Here is a 21292-nt window from a genome sequence, read left to right on the forward strand (position 1 = left end):
CTTACTCACATTTTGACATGAGTGTGAGACACTGAGGATTCCTGAGCACAAAAAGGATCGAGGACCTTTTTGTAATAAACACAGCGGGATGGACCGACTCTGGCGGGTTCCATCATACTCGGAAATTAACTTGCACACACACACACACACACACACACACACACACAGAAACAGATGGCAGAGAGTTGAAAGTGATGGATGCAATGAACAAATTACAACTGTTGCAGCCCTGGGCACAGGGAGGTTGTGTATGTGTCTGTGTCTTGTGTGTGTTTGTGTGTGTGATAGCCTTGCTCTAGGTCTGATCCCACTAATTTCTGGAATCTGTCTGAACTTAACCAAGACATGACAAAAAATTGAAAAACAGTGGGGGGAAGGAAAAAAAAAGTGGGACTCGGACGGCAACAATACGAGAGAACGAGTTAAAGAAAAAGAGAGGGGAAGCAAGAGACGAATAAAGAAAACATGACATCATAGTTAATTAGAATCAGGTGATAAACAAGGGAGTGATATTTACGTTATACCATATGCCCTGCTCCATGTGTCTTTCTGTCTCAGGGGGCACAGCAACAGGTTTCAGACAAGTAAGGTCAAGGAGGAGGCTTTTCCCAGCTGCTTAGACCACACTGATGCACACACCTCTTTACCCAGCCACCCGAGTGCATTTGTGTGTGTGTGTGCGTGCGTATGTGTCGGCCATTTCCAAAGCCTGTTTTGTTTTTGTTGTTATCACATAAAAGACAGTGTTTATCCTCCAGGAAGCCATGTTTGCCATGTGTACTTGTAAGGGAGAGGGCTTTTTGCAAGCGAGAAATGAAAACCCCTGCACTCATCAACCAGGTTGTCTGCTGGGCTTCTTTCAAAAGTCTAATCTCTTACAGATTCCTGGTTCACGTCTTGGTTTTATAAAGGTACTCCACCGATCTACTCACAGTTTGTTATAAACCCTGATTACTTAGATAAAGACAATTATGATGCTTTTGAGCTGGCAACATATTTGAGTATTTGAGCATCAAAGGTTGTTCGTGACCTTTTGAAATGGTAGTTTGACAAAATAATCTTAACTGATGTCCATTTGCTGGGTCTGTGTCTGTGTTCATCACTGAATGGAGTTTGCTCCATCCAGGCAAACTGAGCAAATTCTATCTGCTGGTGAAGACTGTGAGAGACAAAGAAAAAGCTTTCATGGTCTTCATGGTATTTATTTCTATCTCTTTTCTGTGTATTTACAATATGAGCAACCAGTAACTGAACCGAGAAAATATCTTAAAAAAAAAAAAAGATTCAGTCAGTCAAACAAGTTAAAGACAAATATATTTCTTATATTTATTCAGGTTTAAATGATTAGTATTCAAAAAGAGAAGCATAAATGGTAAAAAAAAAAAAAAGAAAAAAAGACAAGACTTTGTCCTTTTTGTGTTTTTGTTTTTTGTTAAATATTACACAAAATAAATAAATTTAAAGAAAAAACATGATAGCGTTAGACTTGCTCCTGTGTTGGTGCTTTCTTGACGAAGTCTTCTCGACCGCCGTTTTCTTCTTTCCTTCCTCTCTTGTCTCATTCTCCTTTTATCAGTCAGCTTTCCATCATTACTTCTTCTTTCCCCCCATTATCCTCTCTTACATCTTTTCCCTCTGTCATTTCTTTTCATTTTAATTTCTTCCCAGTCAAGCGCTTCACATGTACACAAATCTAGAAATGTGAGTTACTAAATCACATTTTGGCACAGAAGTCATTTCTTTTCATATTTTCTACTGTGCCTATGTACTTTATAACTTAAAACAGAAAATAATATATACATTGTATACCAATATATCTTATCTTTCTTTAAAAATAGAAATGTCTTTATCCAACAGAGATAGATGTCTCTAGGTTTCCGTTCTTTTCCTCCTCAGTGCATCATTCAGATCCCATCCAGATCTGTCCAATGTTAACCATCACCGTAACTCCAAAAAAGTCTGATACCCCGCAGTCTGCAGAGCTCTCCCACGGCTGACATGTCCAATCATCGTGGTTGAACCACAATGGGCAGGAAGTGAGTGGCTGTGTTTTTCCTCCGTGTCTTCCTCCCCTTCATTGGCTTTCCGTTGGCGTTCAGTCCCACAAACATGTGCTTCTTCTTGTTGCGCCACTCTGCCGAAGCGTAGGTGTTGTATTTGTTCTCCTCAATGCGTTCAATCAGACGACAGTCTGGACCAAAGTCCCTCTGTGGGGGAGAAACAAGGAGTGTGAATGGGAGACATTTAAAGAGCAGAGAGCCTAGAGATAATAGATCATATTTAGTGTTTGTGCTGTTTTTTTCTTTCTTTTTTTTTTTCCTCTGCCTAGTTTGGCTTTGATCCAGAATACCTCTGAAAAACGACTACCAAAAAGTATCTATCAGACCACATTTGTAAAAACATGAATCATCCACTTTTTCTTTTTTGGAACTCTAAATTCAGAAGCCTGATATACATCTGTGGTTTTGTATTTGTTGTTCTTCATTTTAACCTCTTAATTTGAATTATGGTTTACTAACATGAAAGTGAAAAGTAATGTAAGTTGTCCCTTACAATGGCACAGCAGTGTTCCTAGTATTCTTCATCTTTGTCCTCACTTTATCTACTTCTAACTGTAGGCTCTTTTTAATCTTTCAGTTTCATTATTACTATCATAAATAGCTATTAGTGATTAGTACACTGGTGACTGGAAATTGGAATATTTTTGTAATTACTAATGTTGATATTTCACTTCTTTTGACAAAAACAAATGGTCAGTCGTTGCTTAAGACCAGTCTGTGGGGTGATGGATGGGGGCAGAGAGGTTAGCATGAGATGTGACGTCTTGGTTGGGGCTTGTTGCCAGCAAAGAGCATCGTGACATCGATGTTTGTGGCTTACATTACCGCAGTGACCACCCACTGGTAAATGAAGAGAAAATGATCTGAGAGAGTAACATTTGTCAGTTTACTGGAAGCTGCCCTTGTGCTTAAGGCTAACGTCGCTTAAACAGCCAGTTAACTGGATGCAGTTGATATTCACGAGCAAAAACGTACTTGCCCTGCACACACACACACAAATACACACACACACACACACACACACACACACACACACACACACACACACAATATAACTCAGTCTCTCTCTCTCTCTGTATCTGGCCACAGCTGTTCAAATTGGTTCCAGAACTAAAACTGAATGTTCCCAAAGCAAAATGAGAATATTTTACAGACACTGTGCAGCTTTTCAACTAATGCTGGTGCTCAGTACAACCAAACAACGTGTGTGAGCTGGCTGCCTTCCAATTAAAATGATTAGAGAAGTAGTTGGGGAAAAAAGAAACTAATCATAAATGATGTCAAATGATAGTGATGAATCATATCATAAAATATTAATATCAGTGCTGTTTTACACAGTTATTTACTAGTCAGATCATAACTAAGTAAAAAAAATAAAATATATATATATATATATATTTGATAGAGATTTGATTTAGCTGTTAAAATAAGAGATTTAAGCAGTGTATATCCCAGACCACACAGTGAATTTATCATCCATCCTTCACTGTTGGTTTTCTTTCAATATTTTAAAAATTGGAGCATAAAACCTAAAGCCAGTCATAATTGTTTGTGTCACTTACATGTATTAATCTGACAGTATAATGAAACAATGATTTCATTTGGTTACCACTGGATAAAGAAGTCACTGTATAAACCCATCAAGTGTAATCGAACGCCAGTCCTTCACCACCGTGCTACTGTGGTTTGTGTTGCACTGAGCAGAAGACGTCATGGGAATTCAGTTTCAGGCCATGCAACAGAATGCCTCTTTTTCTTTCTTTTTCTACCGTGTGTCATTTCATCTGTGGTGTGGCTCCACAGAGACACGCTGAAAGTTTGGGTCCTTTCAAAGTAAGGAAAAGAGGAAGGAAAAAAAGGCGAAAAAGGCAGGGAGAGTATGAGATGAAGAAAAGGAGGGAGAGGGAGAGAGAGAGAAAACAGACGAAACAAGGGCTGCTCTCCCCAGAGGGACTGAAGCAGAATAGAGAAACTGAAGGATTGTGTTTCCTGTTTCTGAATGGAGTGGAGAGGAGAGGTAGGTAGCAAAGAGGAGGGCTCACATTGACTAACTGCGGTTCCTATTTCTGGAATAGAGTCTTGCAGCCTTGTCCATTGTTTTAAAAAGCCTTCAAGAAAAGCCGCAGAGTCAAAACTTTGAAGAAAACTGTCTCTTTCGCAAGGCTTTGATTCTCTTAGATTGACAACATCATCAGATGAATTTAACACGTCATGTGGATGTAAAAGTGCTCTTGTGAAAAGCAGGGAGAGATTCTAGATGAACAAGTCCTAGATATCTTGCATAAAAAGGAAGCGGATAGCTGTGAAACAGTACTGAAGCTGCTACTCACCGCTCCGTATAGCACTCCCTTCTTGTTGATTGCCAGGTAGTGGTTACTGCTGAGGCCCCTGATGGCCACCACTCCCACATCCACTGACTTGATCTCCAAAATACCTGGTGCAGCGGGGGACAGAGAGACAGACATGTCAATACTTTATATTCAATTTCTATGATACAGTTGCATTCAGATACACCATTGTCTTCTTTCTGTTCTGCTGCCTTTCTTCTGAGATTAGACAAAATATTTATGGTCCCTAAATAGTGCTGAAACTAATTCTTCATTTTTCATGACTGCGCCCAAGGTGATGTCTTCAAATTTCTTGGTATGTTTGATCATCAGTAGAAAACTCGAAGACAAGATGGAATCAGAAAATCTAAATCAAAAATGTATACTGTTCATGGTTTCTTGCAGGAGTTAACACTAGCTTAACAAGAAAACATTGCTAATCCTTTCAGAGACTGTGGGATTTGAAACACCATAAAAATTGTATTTGACTTTATTAGCATTAGTTTAAAATGTAAAAAGGTTAATGTTGGAATATTGATATTTAGGTTGGCATGCATCACTTTTAAATGGGTTTTATAATTTTGCAAAATAGCTTCAAATCCTGAAATACGACAGGAGAAACCTGCAGTTTCTCCCTTACAAGTGAACCCCAGTCTTGCCTCCCTTTTCACTTTTTTCCCTTACTATGTGACAGTCAGACCTCAGACCGGCCTCTTGCCCCCTGTTCATTTGCTGGTTAGCTTGTGGGCCGCATGCCCTGGGACCAAGGTGTAAGCCAGGAAAAAACATTTCTCCGTTCTCTGTTTGTTTTTCTGACCAGGGGAGCTCAGGCAGGCAGGCAGGCACACGGACAGGACGGAGAGAGGCTTTCTGGCTGCTAGACTGGCAAGAGGTCAAGGTGTCCGTATCAGTTTTCAAGCCTGAACCAATTACTGGTTTAAGCTGTGGTCGCTGGCCCTTTCTTCTCTCGTCCTAAAGTCAGTTATACCAAGCCATAAAACTATCAGGGGTTTTGAGAGGATTAGCTAAAGGGGCCAGTAAGAAGTGGAGCTTGGTTGCAGGAATAGTCAGGATGAAGTGAGAAACAGAGACAGTATTTCCAGAGTATCTCTAGAGGTCTGTTATTCTCATTCTAGAGTTTTTCATAGACCATTTGAGTAATGATGGACAGCCCTTATGTCAAGCTGCTTTTCTAAAAAAAAAAAAAAAAAACTTAAGGTACATGAATTAAAATTACGGAAGAAACGGCAATCAGAAGAGGCTAGGAAATAATAAATGAAGTGAGGCTTAAAGATGAAGAGATGGCTCTCACTTTGTTCTTTTAGCCTTACATCTCATATAAATCATACCTGGTCTTTTGACCTGATTTCCTTTGCCTGCCTATGTTCCAACTCTCTCATCCTCAGACAGATTTGCAACATTCTGCAGCCCTGGTGTGATTTTTATGATGGTCAGAGAGATGAAGATGAAAGTTTGGGATGTAGCTATAGATGGAGACATCTGAGAGCAGTTGCTTGCTATCTGCTGTCTTCTACAGCTGTAAATCCAAATTCTGAAGCTGTGTATGTTGCGATATATTTCTTCTTGTGTCACAGCTGTCTCCAAATGTCTGTTACGTCTCATTGATTTGCAATAGCAATGAAAGACAGTTTTGAATTTGTTTTGCAGTGTATAAAAGGGCATGCAATTAATTATATTTTTTCAGTGGCAAAAAAATCTCCATGTTGTTGTTTTTTAAATAGTTTTTGGCTTTTTTTGTTAAATGTACTCCTTGGCTGAAGAATACTGGCATTAATCCATCCCCACAGTTGCCTTATTTGGTCAGTAAAAGCTTGCTCAACTTCTAAAATTCAAGAAGATTTCCGTGGCTCACAGTGCATCATGTTGGCTTGTTATGTTAAGTCCATTACTCACACAGACGTGTACCACAACACAACACTGATCTATCAGGTTCAAAATGTTCCATCTCACTGCGCCACAGCTGACATTTCTGAGCTGTGATCCGTCAAAATAAGATCTGTCTGTGCTGCACTAAAGGCCGTTCCACCTGTTCAAACCCTTTTCCCTCCTCCCGTTTGATGTGGTTTTGTCGAAAACCAAAAGCACAGGGCTCTTTTATGGCCCCCTTTACCAGTTACCAGAAGCAGCCCTGTCTGCCTGTGAGTTAAAAGGCCGCAACAAAAGGCTTAGATTGCAACAACAGAGTTTATGGCGAAGGAGACAGAGAAAAACAGAGCTTGTATCACTGCAGACACACTCTTCAGGGCACAGATACAGTCAGGCGCACACATATAAACAATAAGGTTCAGCTGGTATTAGGCCCCCATTGCACTTAAAACTTTATTATTTTACTCTTATATTCAGCACCTTGTCTTATTGGTATCTTGAGTCTGTTAATGTATTTTCTCTTCAGATTTTTTCTGAAAAGGGAACACTGTTTTTCTCTCCTCCATGTGCCCCCTGGATCTCAGCCCAGCATATTAATTATGAATTTCTTTTTTTTTCTTTTTGAGCGCAAAGGGGAAAGAAAAAAAACGTTTTATGACCCAACACTGAAAGCACAAATAGCACAGGGTTCACTTAATATAAAAGGCATGGATATTTTCCGCTATCAACATTTTTTAAGAAACTACCAAGGGCAAACACCTGTGTGTAACAGGGCAACGCTACAACTTTCATAAAAACAAGCCAGAAGGGCCTTTGCCAGTCAAACCCAAAGCCGTAACACTGACAGAGCACAAATAAACACAACCTGGCCTTCTAACAGTAAGAAACTGTTCATTAACCACTTCATAAAGACCTTATGTTGTGAAACAGATTTTGTAATGAAACTTGACTGTGACTCAAATCCGTAATGTAAATGGAAATCTGCCTTTAAGAGTGCATACTGTCGCACACAGTAAGTAGAATGCAGAAATCTGAGGCATTTTGTGATCTATAGCTTTTATTGGTAATAATATTGGCTGATAGCAACTGTTGCTGTAGTTTATGCTCTTTGTGTTAAATCCACATTATATGGATATTCCCTCTGACTTTGTTGTCTGGTTGTCTCACACTATCTCCTCCTATCTCACTACCTCCATCAAAATGTAGAAAACATGATGGAAGTGTAACAACTTTTTCCTGATATTTCGCATAGTTGTCTTTTCAAATTTCTGATGTTTCCACTCTGTTTTTTTATATGCATACTGGAAATGCGCTTAAAAACAAGAGGATGGAAACACACTTGCTGTCTATGTCTCTTCCTTGCTTCATCTCCACTCTTCCTTTGTTCTTTTTTGATTTGACCTCTGTCTTCATTCTCTTACTTTGTACTTTCCCTCTGTTTTCCCTCTCAGTCAACCCCACAACTTCTCTCCCTCTTCCTCAGTGTTTTAATGTGACTGACCAGACATGTCACCACCCCAATAAGATCTCAACGGCTGAAGCTTGACAACACACCAACACACAGTAACAGGAGGCTTGCTAGCACAGAAAATCCAGTTTTAAGTAAAATATTGTTGGAGTAGTCAGTAGTTGTTAAGTTTGACATAAAGCTCAATAATTCTATTTATAATAATAATTTAAGGATGTTTATGGACATTTTATGCCTTTTATCAGAGTCAAAAGAAGTGTGGTGACAGGAAACGAGAGGAGGAATGAGATGCAAGAAAAATCCCCAGCCAGAATTGTTTCCCGTAGTTCACCACGGTAACACCACTTTGAAAAAAGTTTCTGATAAGGAAAAGACTGTCACCACTCCCTTACTGAACTACAGGAACTAGAAGTCCTCATTGGCCCTTTTGCAATGACCCTACATACAGTAACTTAAAGTTTCTCAGAGGCTTTCAAAATAGCTGCCTTTATACTTTTGCTTGGGAAGTTCTCAGCACCGGTGACTATTTGAGGCCGATAACATTATTTCTACTGAGGGAGGCTTGTCCTCACTGCACCATCTGTTTAGTTCAGTATAGTCTTCTTCAGCTGATCCATGCATTTAGTGATACACTACATTAATTCACTGATGTAGGTAACTTTAGGATTATACAATACTTTAAGAAGACTCACAAGTTTGAAACTGTCTCTGATGAGTAGTACAGTTAAATTGGATGTGCTTTTCCAGAGTAATTAATAAACTGCCTTTGTAGCTCATTCAAAGTGAAACAAACACAACTTTAGATTAAAACAAAGTTTATAGACAAATGTACAGCTCTGAACAGTATACCTAGAAGTAGATGATTGCTTTGGTCACACAGTTATTTTTTCCCGATATCAAACATACACAAAGTTGCCACCATATATATTTTTTAAATATGCTCACAGGTACGCACACAAACAAGCGCGCACACACACACACACACACACACACACACACACACACACACACACACACACAGACCTCCTGTCGACCCCCGGCTGGCCCCCTTTTGGAAACATGGTCAGTGAGACTCCAGCTGAACCTAAAGGTTAAGGGAGGTTGTGAAAATGTTTCCACTGTTTATCCAGGGGCTTTTTTGAAGATTATACTGCGGTTGTTCACATCATGACCTCGACACGGTGACCAGCTGTGAGTGGGTCTACTGCGTGCCTGCAGACCGGAGAGGTCTCGCTCTGTATTGTGAAATATTGTCACTTGCGGACTAGTTTGTGTCATGAACTCCCCTCAGTGAGAGGAATGGAAATGGTTTTGGTTCTTTTAATCTACGGCCAAAGCTCAGATATTTGGATGAACCTCTGACTTTCCTGTGTTTTTCTGCAGCGACTAATACTCTCACTCTTTTTTAGATTCGAAACATAAATACGACATTCAACGAGCAAAAATTTTCATGAGGCAAAAGTAGCCCTATTATGTATTGTTTTTAAGATTTAATATCTGATTTGCATCAGCTGAGGTCTGAGCACAAAGATTGTTTTTCCTGTTGAAACTATGGCAACAGCGTGACTGACAACATGTCGTATTCACTGTGACATGAGACTTTACATCCATGCAACCGCCAAAATCCATGCCAGTAAAAACAGTAAATAAATAAATAAAAGATACAAAAGAAGAATAGAGAAATTCAGAAAGCAAGAAATAGACCACCGATGTCCTCAAATCAGATACGAACTGAAAATATTAAACTATCCGGCTTTATTTGGCCATATAAAGACAAAACACAATGAGTAAAATGGATTTTTAAAAAAGTTCTTATTCAGAAAGAAATAAGTCCTCTTGGCCACCACTGTGTTAAAGGCCACCTGTGGTTTTAACAGGATTAAACTATTTCCTTTGCATTTTTTTTGTTTGGGTGAATATTTCCGGCTCTTTATGAAGTCTGAGAGAGAACAAACATTTCTCGCTTGTGCAGCTTGCTTGGCGAGCGCTGACGAAGATATTGGGTTGGAGTAGAAACTGCTGTATATTATGTGTTCTGAGGCGCATTGAGGTATTTAGACTGATGTGGTTGACAACAGTATCATCCTGTGCTAAGTGGCCACATCAAAGGCCGCCTGGCTGACAGTTTTGACTGAAGCTGAGAAAACAGAGGCCTGTTTCTGATTTTCAAGATGGCCAAAATCTTTTTACAAATAGAATATTTTGGTGAACTGATTTATTTATTTATTTTTTCAAATTTGCTCGTATTAAATTTCTGGATTATAAATCATATTAAGTAAATAATGGTGTGCTCTTTGTGTGCTACATTGAATGGGTTTCTTTTCGAGTAGTTTTCCCATTAGTAAGATTGCTCTGTTTGACCTGCACTCACTATTATTTTGCTTATTCTTGCCCCCATAATGGTTTTATTTCCTTCCCTGACAGGAACACTCACATCACTGTCTTCTTCAGAAATAGCAATAACCACAGAGTGTTCAAGCTGTGTGTGATTTCAGAGCTAGCTGAGGCACAGAAAGAAAAACAAGCCCAGATTATTCAGAAATCAAACAAAATGGATCACCTGAAAGAAAACAAGAAAAAAAAGCCCTCTACTTAATATAACCAGAGGTCAAGCGGACAGATAATGCTCAGTTTTGTCTGCATGGCTCTTTATTCCAGTCTGCACAATTCCAGATCGTTTTACAGAGCACAGTGAGTTATGTCATACTCATTTAAGAGCAGCTGGGAGGAAACTAGCAGAAATTCACAGTGATGTTAATAGTGATTTGAGTGAAAGGAGGGGGAAAAAACATAACCACCTGAGATATTGTGATTCCTTTCACACAGTTGACTTTGTAACATGATAAAGTGCCAAAGCTGCCAGTTTCTGTCAAAACATTTCACAGGCCTGAGACGGCAGGAGTTATGTTTTCAGGCAAAGTGCTGTGATGGTTGTCTGCATTTCACACATTTTTCATTTACAGTTCAGCTGCCAGTGCGATGTTTCCCAACTGTTGTGGTTCGCATTGTTGGCATTGGGACATTCGGCTTCAGAAATCTTGTTATTTTACACCACAAATATTATGCACGGACATGCACAAATATTATTCAGTTTGTCACATGCAGCTTTCTCTCTGTGTATCATTCTTACTTTCTTTGTCTCCTGTTGCGCATGTATTAATGTTCATGCACATACAGTACACACACCCACACACAGACACACACTGAGTAATTAGCTGGCATTCCTGCCTTCTGTGTTCAAATGGCCCGGCTGTCCAGATGCCTCTCTGGACTCTACTTTGAGCTCTCAGCTTTACCTTTGATGACTCCATTAAGGACCTCACTTTCATGCTGTGTGTGTGCGTGTGTGTGTGTGTAACAGGGTTAGGGGTGAGTGAGAGAGTATAAAGGAGAGCAGGAACATGAGGTGTGTGTATTTGGTGGGGGGCTTTTCCCCAAGCACATGGTGTCTATATGGCAGCAGCCCTGGATGTTATCTGTCACAGATGCTATTCTTCACCTCCTGCTGCTTTACTGGCCATGAATTCTGCCTGTTCACATGCACCAGGCTAATGCCAAAATGACACTTTCAGTATTGAGCTTCCAATGCATTTTTCATTTTTCAGCACAAAATATGTTATAATACATTTAAGACTTGTTGTTTTTGAAGTTTAAAGAAGTTTGTAAAGGACTTGGGCTGCAGCCATTGTTTTCTTGATTAATCGGTTGGTCTGTCAGATGTATAGATGTATAGGGATGATTGCCGGTTGCAGTGTCCCACAGCTCAACATCAAACATCTTTGAATATTGTTGACCAATAATCTAAAACCTAAAGGTATTCAACTGACAAAAATATATCCATTCGTTTTATGTTAAACAACCAAGTTTTTAAATACAACTTGATTTTCAGCTGGATATAAAGTTTTCATGCATCAGGAAGCTGTTTGCTTTTCTTCTGCAAGAGGTCACTGTTAAGCCCAGTTTACAGTATAAAAGATTATGTTATGGAGTGATCAGGAAAAAGCTAAGAACTTGTTTGAAGTTGAGTTTGAGTTTGAACTTTTACAGTGATACAATTTCTCTTCATGATGAAGTCTCTAGAGAAAAGTAGGGCTGGCTTTCACTTTGCTGATAGTACACAACGGTACGTCCTTAAGCCCTGGAGATGAGTGCACTGCTGACAAGGCGAATACTACAATTTTCCAGTTCTTAACTGTAAATGATGCTAACATCTTTCTCATCACTGTTTACTCCAAAGTGAACATTGCTGTGATTTCTCTTTTGCAGTTTGTTGTCAGATGTAATGACTTGTTATTTAGACAACAACAAACTGTTGGATTATTGTTAAGACATCACTGAGATGAGCCAAGAACTTCCCTGAATGGGCAACATGTCATGCATCCATGCAGTAAATACATCTCCATATTAATAATAAGGAACTCTGCAGGCATGTAAAACTTCAGGAATATGACTCCACACTCCCAGATACTAGATGGAAATGATTCACTTCAGATCTTGATAGTTGTTTATAAATCTGGTTTATTACTGAGGACTAGTTACATGTCAGAAAATCTCCTCCTGTTCTTTCTCTTCCTCTCCCTCTCTTCAGGAAATGTATGATGGTACTCTGCAAGAATCCTCCACATAACATAAACAATGAAAAAGGCCGTCCATCAAAACAAAGATGTCCAACTTAAGATTCTTTGCGGATAGTAATCGACTCTTGATGTTTGGAGCCATTTTCTCTTCAGAGAGCCGGAGTGCTCCAAAGCGGCAGAGGATCTTACAGAAACATGATTTGCTGCTGAAAGACTTTTGTTTAAGGTGGTGCCTGAATGGTGGGTTTTGTGGCAGGGCCGCCTTGGTCTGCCTACAGAAATCTGGCTCCTATTTCAGTCTTGTTGTAGCTGACACATTAATGGACAGGGGAGTGAATTGATGGGAAAATATCAAGCAGCGATGACAGGAAATATGTAAACAGTGATGGAAAAATGAGACGGATCCTGTCATTGTCCTCAGTGACTCTTGGCAAAAGCACAGAGCTTTCGAGACTATAAAAACTACACTTAAACAATGAAAAAATATCTTCAAGAGATATCTTGATTGGATGGTTGTTCTGATCATTATATTATATTATAAAATCTGTTCTGATATTATAACATACAACGCATAAACATACACGGTCTGTAAATGACCCAGTATGGGAAGGAATGGGGTCAAAGGGCATTTGCCCCTGTGTGTAAGATGGAAAATAGTGTCGATGTAGGAGGGCAGGGTGAGGTGAGAAGTTGCATAAATGGTTTTTAATATATCTACATCTACATCTAATGCAAGTTCTCAGTCGTAACTAGAAAACAAAGAGGGCAAAATTACAATAATTTGCCCTTTTGCCCTTTGCTATTTTAGTGTGTTAAATCAATTAGGAAGTCAATGGCAACTATTTCAGCTAATATTTATATGTGTTAAATGTGAGGATTGTCTCTTAATTACTACACTTATTTAGAATAACATGTAGACCATAATAATAAACTAAGCAGTCTTGAGATGAAAATGCCAAAGTTCAGTAAGCTCTGCCAGAGAATTTATCGCATAACAACTCAAATTGGAGCCTTTGAAAGTCTCAAAAGTTTCAGACTATATCAGTTTTTTATTAAAAGACAACAAGTTGTAAATTCCTCCAGCAGAAAAATTCAATAATGCTTAGTCACTTGAATCATCTGTTTCAGGGTGTAACCAGCACCTCATCACATGTAAGTTTTCTCAGCGCAAAGAGTCTCGGCTCTCTGGACTTCAAACGGCCTGATTTCTGGGACTCGCATTAAAGTCTTGTCCAGACTGAGCATGTTAGACTCAGGCATCAATGATTATGCAACAACTTATGTGAAGTGCCATTAAACTTCCAGTAAATACCAACAAATGGTTTGTTAATTCGTGTTTCTTGAAAGCTTGCAGTGTGTTATCGATGCATTAAGTAACTTCTAAATGTATGGGGCAAAGTTGTTTGTCATTTACAATCAGTAAAATAAAATTGCTCTTATGTAAGATAATCAATATTATGTAATGTACCATAGACAGCATTTGCTCCGTAAATTCCAGTAAAGAGAGTCATGAATCAGAACTGACATGATTTGATCCAGACTCCCACTGCAGTTTAGATATTAACAAAACATCACCATGAAGGGTGTTGTATGTAAGCAGTTCGTCCATGCAGGCAGATTGTAGCCTATAAGATGAATGGTTTTCCATGATTTCTGTTTACAACTTATCAGAACTACCTCCTCCTGTTTGCTTCAGCCATAAGCAAAATTAATGTTAGTGTAGTCAGAGTGAAGGCCATACGAAATCAAGTATGAGACTGTGTAGGTAGTGTATATTTATTGTATGTTTTCTGAATGTAATTGTTGAGGTTAAGCTGTGGCAGCTTTACTCAACAACAGGCTAAGTGTTTCCTGAACAAGCTCGCACTGTGACATTTGCACACCACTTTTATTTATGGCTGGACAGAGGGAGTCCATGAAGATGTCAAAGTAACTTTGAATGAAAAGCAATGCTGACACTAACCTCTGGTGCATCTAGTACCTCCTCATAACTCACTTTTATGGGCCACACTGTTACCTTTTCCCACGAGAACCCTGAACATGCTCATCAAGGAAAGAAGGGAGAGTAAGGCAGCGAAATAAAGATACCCAGGGACTAAAAAAGGGAAAAGACTGGGACTAATTTCATGGAAACGTGAAAAAAAAAATCAGGAAGGGCAAGCACTTGTTACATTTTTGTCTTGTGCTAATCTTGCTGAGTCATTGGAGGTTTATGGAGGCAAAGGAGAAAGCTGAAGAAGTGGTTGTGGTTCTGAAGCCATAATTCAGATGTTTCCAAAAGACAAATTTGTTCTACATTCCACATGTATTAAAAGACAAAGCGACTGATTATGGCATTTCTTTTTTTTTTTAACTTGAAGTGTAACTTCACTGCAAAAATCTACCCAAGTATTTTTTTTTTCTTTTCTTTGTCCTAATAGTCAAATTTTCTGAAAAACAAGCAGAAGAATCTACCACTGGAGTGAAATGATTGTAACATTTCCATTACAGACTTTTTTCATGAATTTTATAGAATCAAGGGCAATTTGTCTGTAATTTAGAGCAGTGATCTGTCTTACTTTGTCCTGTCCCAAGACACTGACTCGCACACAAACGCTTGGAGCCAAATTGATTTGTATTGGTGAGAGGCTGAAACAAACAACAAATTACTGGACTGACAGATTGATCTCTCTTGTTTTAAGAGAAAAAATAGACTCAATATTCTCTAGATTCAATATTCAGAAACATTTGGTGAGATGGAAAATTTCTACTGTAAGAAAATATGTTTCCTCTGGCAGAATACATTTGTATTATTGGAAATACAAATGTGTAGTAGTCTTTCACACCAAAATTATTAATCTTAATGTGAAATTTGTATCCTCTACAATCACATAGCTAGCTGTGGCAGGGTAACAGAACAGCCAAAAGTGATGCACTATGTCTAATGTTGACCTTTCCATTAACAAAGCTTCCTGACTTGGGTCAATAGGTAGAGGTCAAACCAGAGGGGGCAGACCTGTGTAATTAGCCTGGACATGGAAAACCTGCTCTAAATCAGAATAATGTCCTGTGTATTAGACTATTCATAAATTGTGGTGCGTTAGATTTGCTCATGTCAGTGGGTAATGTCTGCTGTGATTAATGTTAACAATAAGTTTGTGTGGCAGCTTTTGCAATCCGGGTGGCCACAGTGAGAATGAAAGCTCTGTACTCGAGTTGGCACCATTCAATACTAATTGAGCTGCGCACGACCACAAGTCTGTGGTCCAACTGCAAACACATGTCCATTTGTTTCATTGCTTTATTCATTTGTTTGTAAACAAGATGTGACAGTCTGTGGACATCATGGAAGGAAGAAAACAAGGGCAGTTTTGTTGCTTATGGTCAGTGGCAGGATCAGTGCTAATCACATGACGGCACAACAGGATTTCCGTATTCAGAGTACTCAGAGTGCCTCATCTTGAAGGACTTATGAGGTGAGATGGATAAACGGGCACCGATCACACGAACGCAAGTAGACAAACACTGACGCGCGCTAGTGAGCACATATTCACAACACGGGCCCTAAAGGCCCTCAGTGACATAATCCCCCCCTTCCCACCCCAGCTCTGACAAGATGATTAGAAAGGCTCGGCTGCGGAGGAGAGGCTCGACCCCGGAGCCGGGCCTAAAACTTCTTTATCACCTCTGACACCATCTAATGACGCTCATTTGCAATCTGACCTCCTGAACATTACCAGACTACTAGACCATGACAGCCACACTAGCAACTGCCTGCCTCGCTAGTTTTCAATTTAAAATGCTTTCTTAAAAGGAGAGGTCCATTTCTGACAATGAGCTCTTGGATCAAATTCTAGATGTGCAACACCTGAGTTTGCTTAGACTCACTGAAACAATGCAATGCACCCTGCATTATGAAGTTACATTGTATATATTGTATATTAATAGAATATGTAATTTACATTACCTCAAAAGAGCCATGTATCTCTGATAAGGACATACAGACCAGAAACCTGCATCAAAAAACTAATTTGGCAAAAAGTCTATGTGCAGCTTTGAAGCAGCTGTTTTGGCTCTATCACTTTTAACCCTAAACAGTATAAATGAACAATGGAGGCACATTGAAAACTTAGATGTGCACAGACACATGAGGAAGCTCCTGAGCAGTAATGATGGTCATTTGAAAAAAAGGAAAAAAAAAACATTATGTCTAGTATGTCAAATGACCACATCCATGTTCTCAGTTAGTTGAGGAAAATTTAATTATGTTCTGGTTGGTTTGGTTTGAAGGGTACAATTTCTTCTCTGCTGATCTTCTCTGCGGTGCATTAGCATAAGCATACATACTGCTGTACATGCAAGCTTGTGCACAGATGCAAGCACTGAAAATGCACGCCATATAATTATGTGTGATGGTGTGCAGACACACACACACGTGATTTAATCATTACTTCATCACAGCCAAGTCTCTCCAGTTTATCACCAAATTTCCACCCATCCTCTCTTAATCTGTAACATGTTTAACATCTGCACTTGCTATCAGGTAGATGCCTACTAAATCTGCTGCCAGGGCAAATTATGGCCTGAAAGGTTTGGCTTTCATGGCCAAGTCCTCATAGTTAAGATTTTTTCCTCTAGAAAGTTCTTACCTGTTTCCCACAACAATCAAGTGGCAAGAGCTGTTGAAATTGATGGATTGTGCCTCTAATGCCATGACCTGATGCCATTATAGTTAGTGACACATTGCACCCTAATAGTTGAACTCTTTCTGTGCATATGTGTAAAAAGTGTGTGTGCATGTGTGTGTGTCAGAGGACTGCAAGCAAGGGGAGGGAGGAAGAGACGCTAATTGAAATTCCTTCAGCCATGTCTGGCAGAGCCTTGGTGTCTGAGTGGCGCACGCACGCACGCACATATTCACACTGGCCCTGGCCCTAATAAAAGTGGGCTTTGCCATATGGAGGCCATGTGCAAGACTGGCCTCTCTGTGCTCAAGCGTGTGTGTGTGTGTGTGTGTGCGTGTGTGTGTGCGCATGTGTGCGTGTGTGTGCTCTCAGCAGGAGAGGCTTGTACAGCACCGCAGACCCACAGACAGATGCATACAAACCTACGACATGTGTACGAAGGTGTGTGAGTGATAAAGATCCATTTATAAAGATTACATTCCCAGACACACATTCGTGACGTGCATTGACGGATTCAAACACAATACAGTAGACATAATGCAGCCAGAGCCTGTTGTATAATCTTCAAGAAATTAGTTCGTGTTTTGGACGTCACCCATCTAATTCTATGAACTGGCAGGGGAGCTCTGGGCAGGTAAATGTGGGAGTAATGTTCTGTTCTCCCTCAACAACTACTGTCAATGTGCCCTTAGGCGATGCAGCTATTCTGAGCTGCTCTGAGGCCAGAGGACTGTGGCAGTCCTGGAGAACTTCCAGATGTGTTTAACTAGAAGATAAAGATGTGGACTACAGAGTGATAACAGCTGATTTTCTGTTCTGGATCGGTCATAAATGATTATGATGACCCTTACAAGTCCTTAAAAGTGTATATATTTTCTTGAGCACAGATTGGATTCTTTGTTGAGGTTTGTGCGCCATCACACAGCATTCATTGTGATACAATTCAGTTTTAAATGTAGCTTTTACCACAGTTTTATATTGATGCATGTTATAAATGTGCTATGTCAGTCTTTATTTCCTTAAAAGAAATTCCCTAAAATGTGTACAGTTCATGCAGTCATATTATTTTCCCCCTTAAAAACTACAGTTCAGGTAGCCCAGGGTGTCTTAAAGGTACCAGTGGAGTTTCTCAGTTCCCTGCGGAGGAAGACTAAGCGCTGGAAGTCTACCTAGTGTGAAAGAGTGTAACTGTGTGAATGTGAGGCGGAGTGGTGCTGACAAAAGAGCATGTGTGCTAAGTGACCCTTCTCAGGATAAATAAAGGTTAAAATCATATTTCAAAGCCCGCAAAATGCACAAGCAGAAAAAGGAGCAGGAATGGCATGGTTACTCTGCCCACCTCTATTATAGCTCTAGCACCATAAGCAGCAAGGAGTAAGTCTGCTCGTCATTCTCCCCAGGGGTTTGGTAATAGCAGTGTTTTAGATATTTCCTCAAAGAGGAAAAACTTTCTCTAGGCAATTTCTAATTGGTTCCAGTGGATCAGCTCTCTTTTTTATCTGCCCGGCTTACTCATTTTGTTTTCTCCTCTCCCACCGTCCTACTGTCATGCTGTCTTTTCCCCGAACTCTGTTGTCTGGCAAATATGCCTGCCTCTGCACATGGTGAAAAGGCTGAAAAGCACGCAGCTTTGTTATTTGTTCTTTTGCCTAGTCACCTGTCTTAATATGCGCGGTTGCCGAGGGAAGGGAGGGGGGCAGAAACCTCACTCCCCACAGATAAACACAGGAGAAGGAGCGGGAGACAACCAGCGCATCTTTTGCCATAGTCCTCTCATTGACAGATGTGGGGTTAAAGATATTTGATATAGTGAACACTTTGCTTTCAGCTGCTCTCATATAAATTTACACTGTTTGAAATGTAAAGAACAAATGAGACACATTCAAAAACATAACAAAGTTGACTTACTGTATGGATCGTCCTCGCTTTTGGTGCCATTAACTGTTCCTCTCTTGTCAATGCGAAGGAAGAATTTCTGGTAGGAGAACAGTTTCCTCCGGCGCACATCTCCTTGTAGATGGTTGTAGCTGCTCCGCACGTGGCGCCCGACGACCGTCGCGGAGGACGATGATACATTGGTCGCCCGTGGCAACCTCGCAGAGGATGCGTGCAGGGGTGCGGGTGATGAGGAAGGTGGCGGGTGTGAGGTGAAGAAGCGAGGAGGTGTCCCTCCTGGTGCATCGTGGTTCTTTTCAGAGTCCAGCGGCGGCGACAACAGCGATGATGAAGAAGCAGACAGGGGCGAGGGCGAGGAAGGTCCGAGCAGGAGAAGCAGGATGAGGAAGGTGAGGGAGAGAAGGAGTGAAGGAGGTCTGCAGCAGGGGCAGGAGGAGAACCAGGCGACCGGTGCACCTTGTGTCACTGTCCATCTACACATGGTAGTGGAGCTGGGAGAGCTGTGGAGGTGCTCAGGGGCTGGGGCATGCTGAGCTGGGTGCAGGGAGAGGGAATGAGAGTGGGAGAAACTCCCCCGACCGACTGACTACACCTCCTATGTTTTGAGACCCACAACCTCACTGGGACTGTGGTATAAAAACCTGTAGAATAGTTGGGTCCAAGACTGCAGTAGATGTGATCAGAGATTCTTGGTAGCAGATGTAGAGTTGTCAGTAATACGAGTGGTGATGGATGCAGTCACTGGTGGTGGGGAAGCCCGCAGTGTTGTGGCTGGCTCTGCTGTAGTCCCCGGTTCTGTTTATTCCTCACAAGCGCCGCAGGAATGTGTCCACATCCATAACTCAGATCACCTCGCAACAGGAACAACCGGGGGGCTTTTCTCAAAGACCTCTCGCCGCGTCCTCCCTCTCCTCCCAAAACTGACGCTTTTTGCCCCTGGTTGCTCACACACACACACGCGCTCACACTCAAAATCCCCCCCCCCTTTTTTTTAAAGTTTCAATGTACACCTATACGCTCGCATCCAAAGACACACACAGGGTAAATATCAGTTCATTCATGTATGCCACTAAAATCTACTCCACACACATGTCCCAAACCATTTATCTCCTCCAGTCCAGGGAGATGGATAACAGGAAGGCGAAAGGAGGTCTGGATAAAAGATGCCAAAGTGTTGAGTACAAAATGAATAAATAAAAACAGGAAGTCAAAAAAAAAAAAGGATTAATGCTGCTTCTCATAAAATGTCCAGAGAAATCCACGCACGGAGGGCCACAGAAAGAGTCTCGGGATCCAGACTTTCTTCTCTTCTTTTCTCTCTCTGTCTCTTTGTTTTGTCGGAGCTGGTTTGAAGTCACTTGAGTGTGTAACTGAGCCCGGGAGCTCTCGTCTCTCTACCCTCTCTAGTTGTGCGTCTGTCAGTGAGCTGAGCTCCCTATCTCTCCTCTGTCCTTGCCTCTCGGAGTCTGAGTGCCGGAGCAGTGCGCTGCCTCTCTTCTTTCCTCCTGTGTGTGGCTCCCTCTCCTTTGGCCCCCTCCCTCTTTCCTTTGCCTCTCCCTCTCTCCTATCTCTATCAGCGGTGCTCTCTCTGGTTATCTGGAGTTTCTCTGAGGTGACTGAATCTTGTCTTTCCTTTCACCTTATTTATCTGCTGCAGTTCGCCAGATGTCATCTCTTAGTGTAATTGGATGTCTGTGAAAACCACTTGGCTTTGAAGAGCTGTGCATTTATGTATGCGTGCATGTGTGTCTGCACATGGATGTGTGTGTGTGAGGTGGGGGGGCTGCTGTCCCACCCTCTTTCCCTCCTTCTCCCTCGTTTCTCGTCTCCTCCCCTTTTCTAGACCAAACCCCACCAGTTGAGCAGAGCAGGTCCAAAAGAAAGGCAGAAAGTCTTTCCTTCATATCTCTCTCCTCTCTCATGTTTTTATTGTCTTGATTTGGCTCGGGTATTGTTTGAAATGTTGAATTCTGGTTATGTTTAGTACCAAAATAATACTGGTTGTTTGTTTGTTTGTTTTTTTTTTTTTAAAGCAATAAATTTCATTTACAAATTATGTATAAAAACTTTTTTGATTCAACAAAAGATGCCAAAGTTCTGAAACGTTAACTGTTGTTACTTGAGCAGCAACTCAGAAACGATGCTTAAATCATTGAGTGAGACTTTAAGTACTTGACTTTTTTTTTTTTAAATACTCAAGGACACATTATGATAAGTAACTAAACATTATTAAACTTCAGTTTCCAAATGAATATCATAGTCTCTACTACTGTTTCAATAAATATAAATTCCGTGGGATATAATTTGAATAAATGGAATCAAGTTGACCTTCTAAATAAAAAATTAAGCATAGCATCAGTTCATGCTGTGTGCTGAAGTCATGCCCATATCATTGACAGCTGATTAGCATCAG

General features: G+C 40.6%; 1 protein-coding gene across 1 annotated transcript; it reads right to left on the reverse strand.

Moving 5' to 3' along the window:
- Positions 1-1181: 1181 nt before the first annotated feature.
- fgf10a (fibroblast growth factor 10a) lies at positions 1182-20651 on the reverse strand. The gene is made up of 3 exons (XM_018670387.2): positions 18892-20651; positions 4391-4494; positions 1182-2207 (listed from the first exon to the last, which is right to left on the reverse strand). Exons 1-3 carry the CDS (start codon positions 19358-19360, stop codon positions 2007-2009), a joined length of 774 nt encoding a protein of 257 aa, XP_018525903.1. The 5' UTR covers positions 19361-20651; the 3' UTR covers positions 1182-2006.
- Between the last annotated feature and the right edge of the window lie 641 nt (positions 20652-21292).

Source organism: Lates calcarifer, linkage group LG9 (genome assembly GCF_001640805.2).
Source record: "Lates calcarifer isolate ASB-BC8 linkage group LG9, TLL_Latcal_v3, whole genome shotgun sequence".
NCBI classification, from domain to species: domain Eukaryota; kingdom Metazoa; phylum Chordata; class Actinopteri; family Centropomidae; genus Lates; species Lates calcarifer.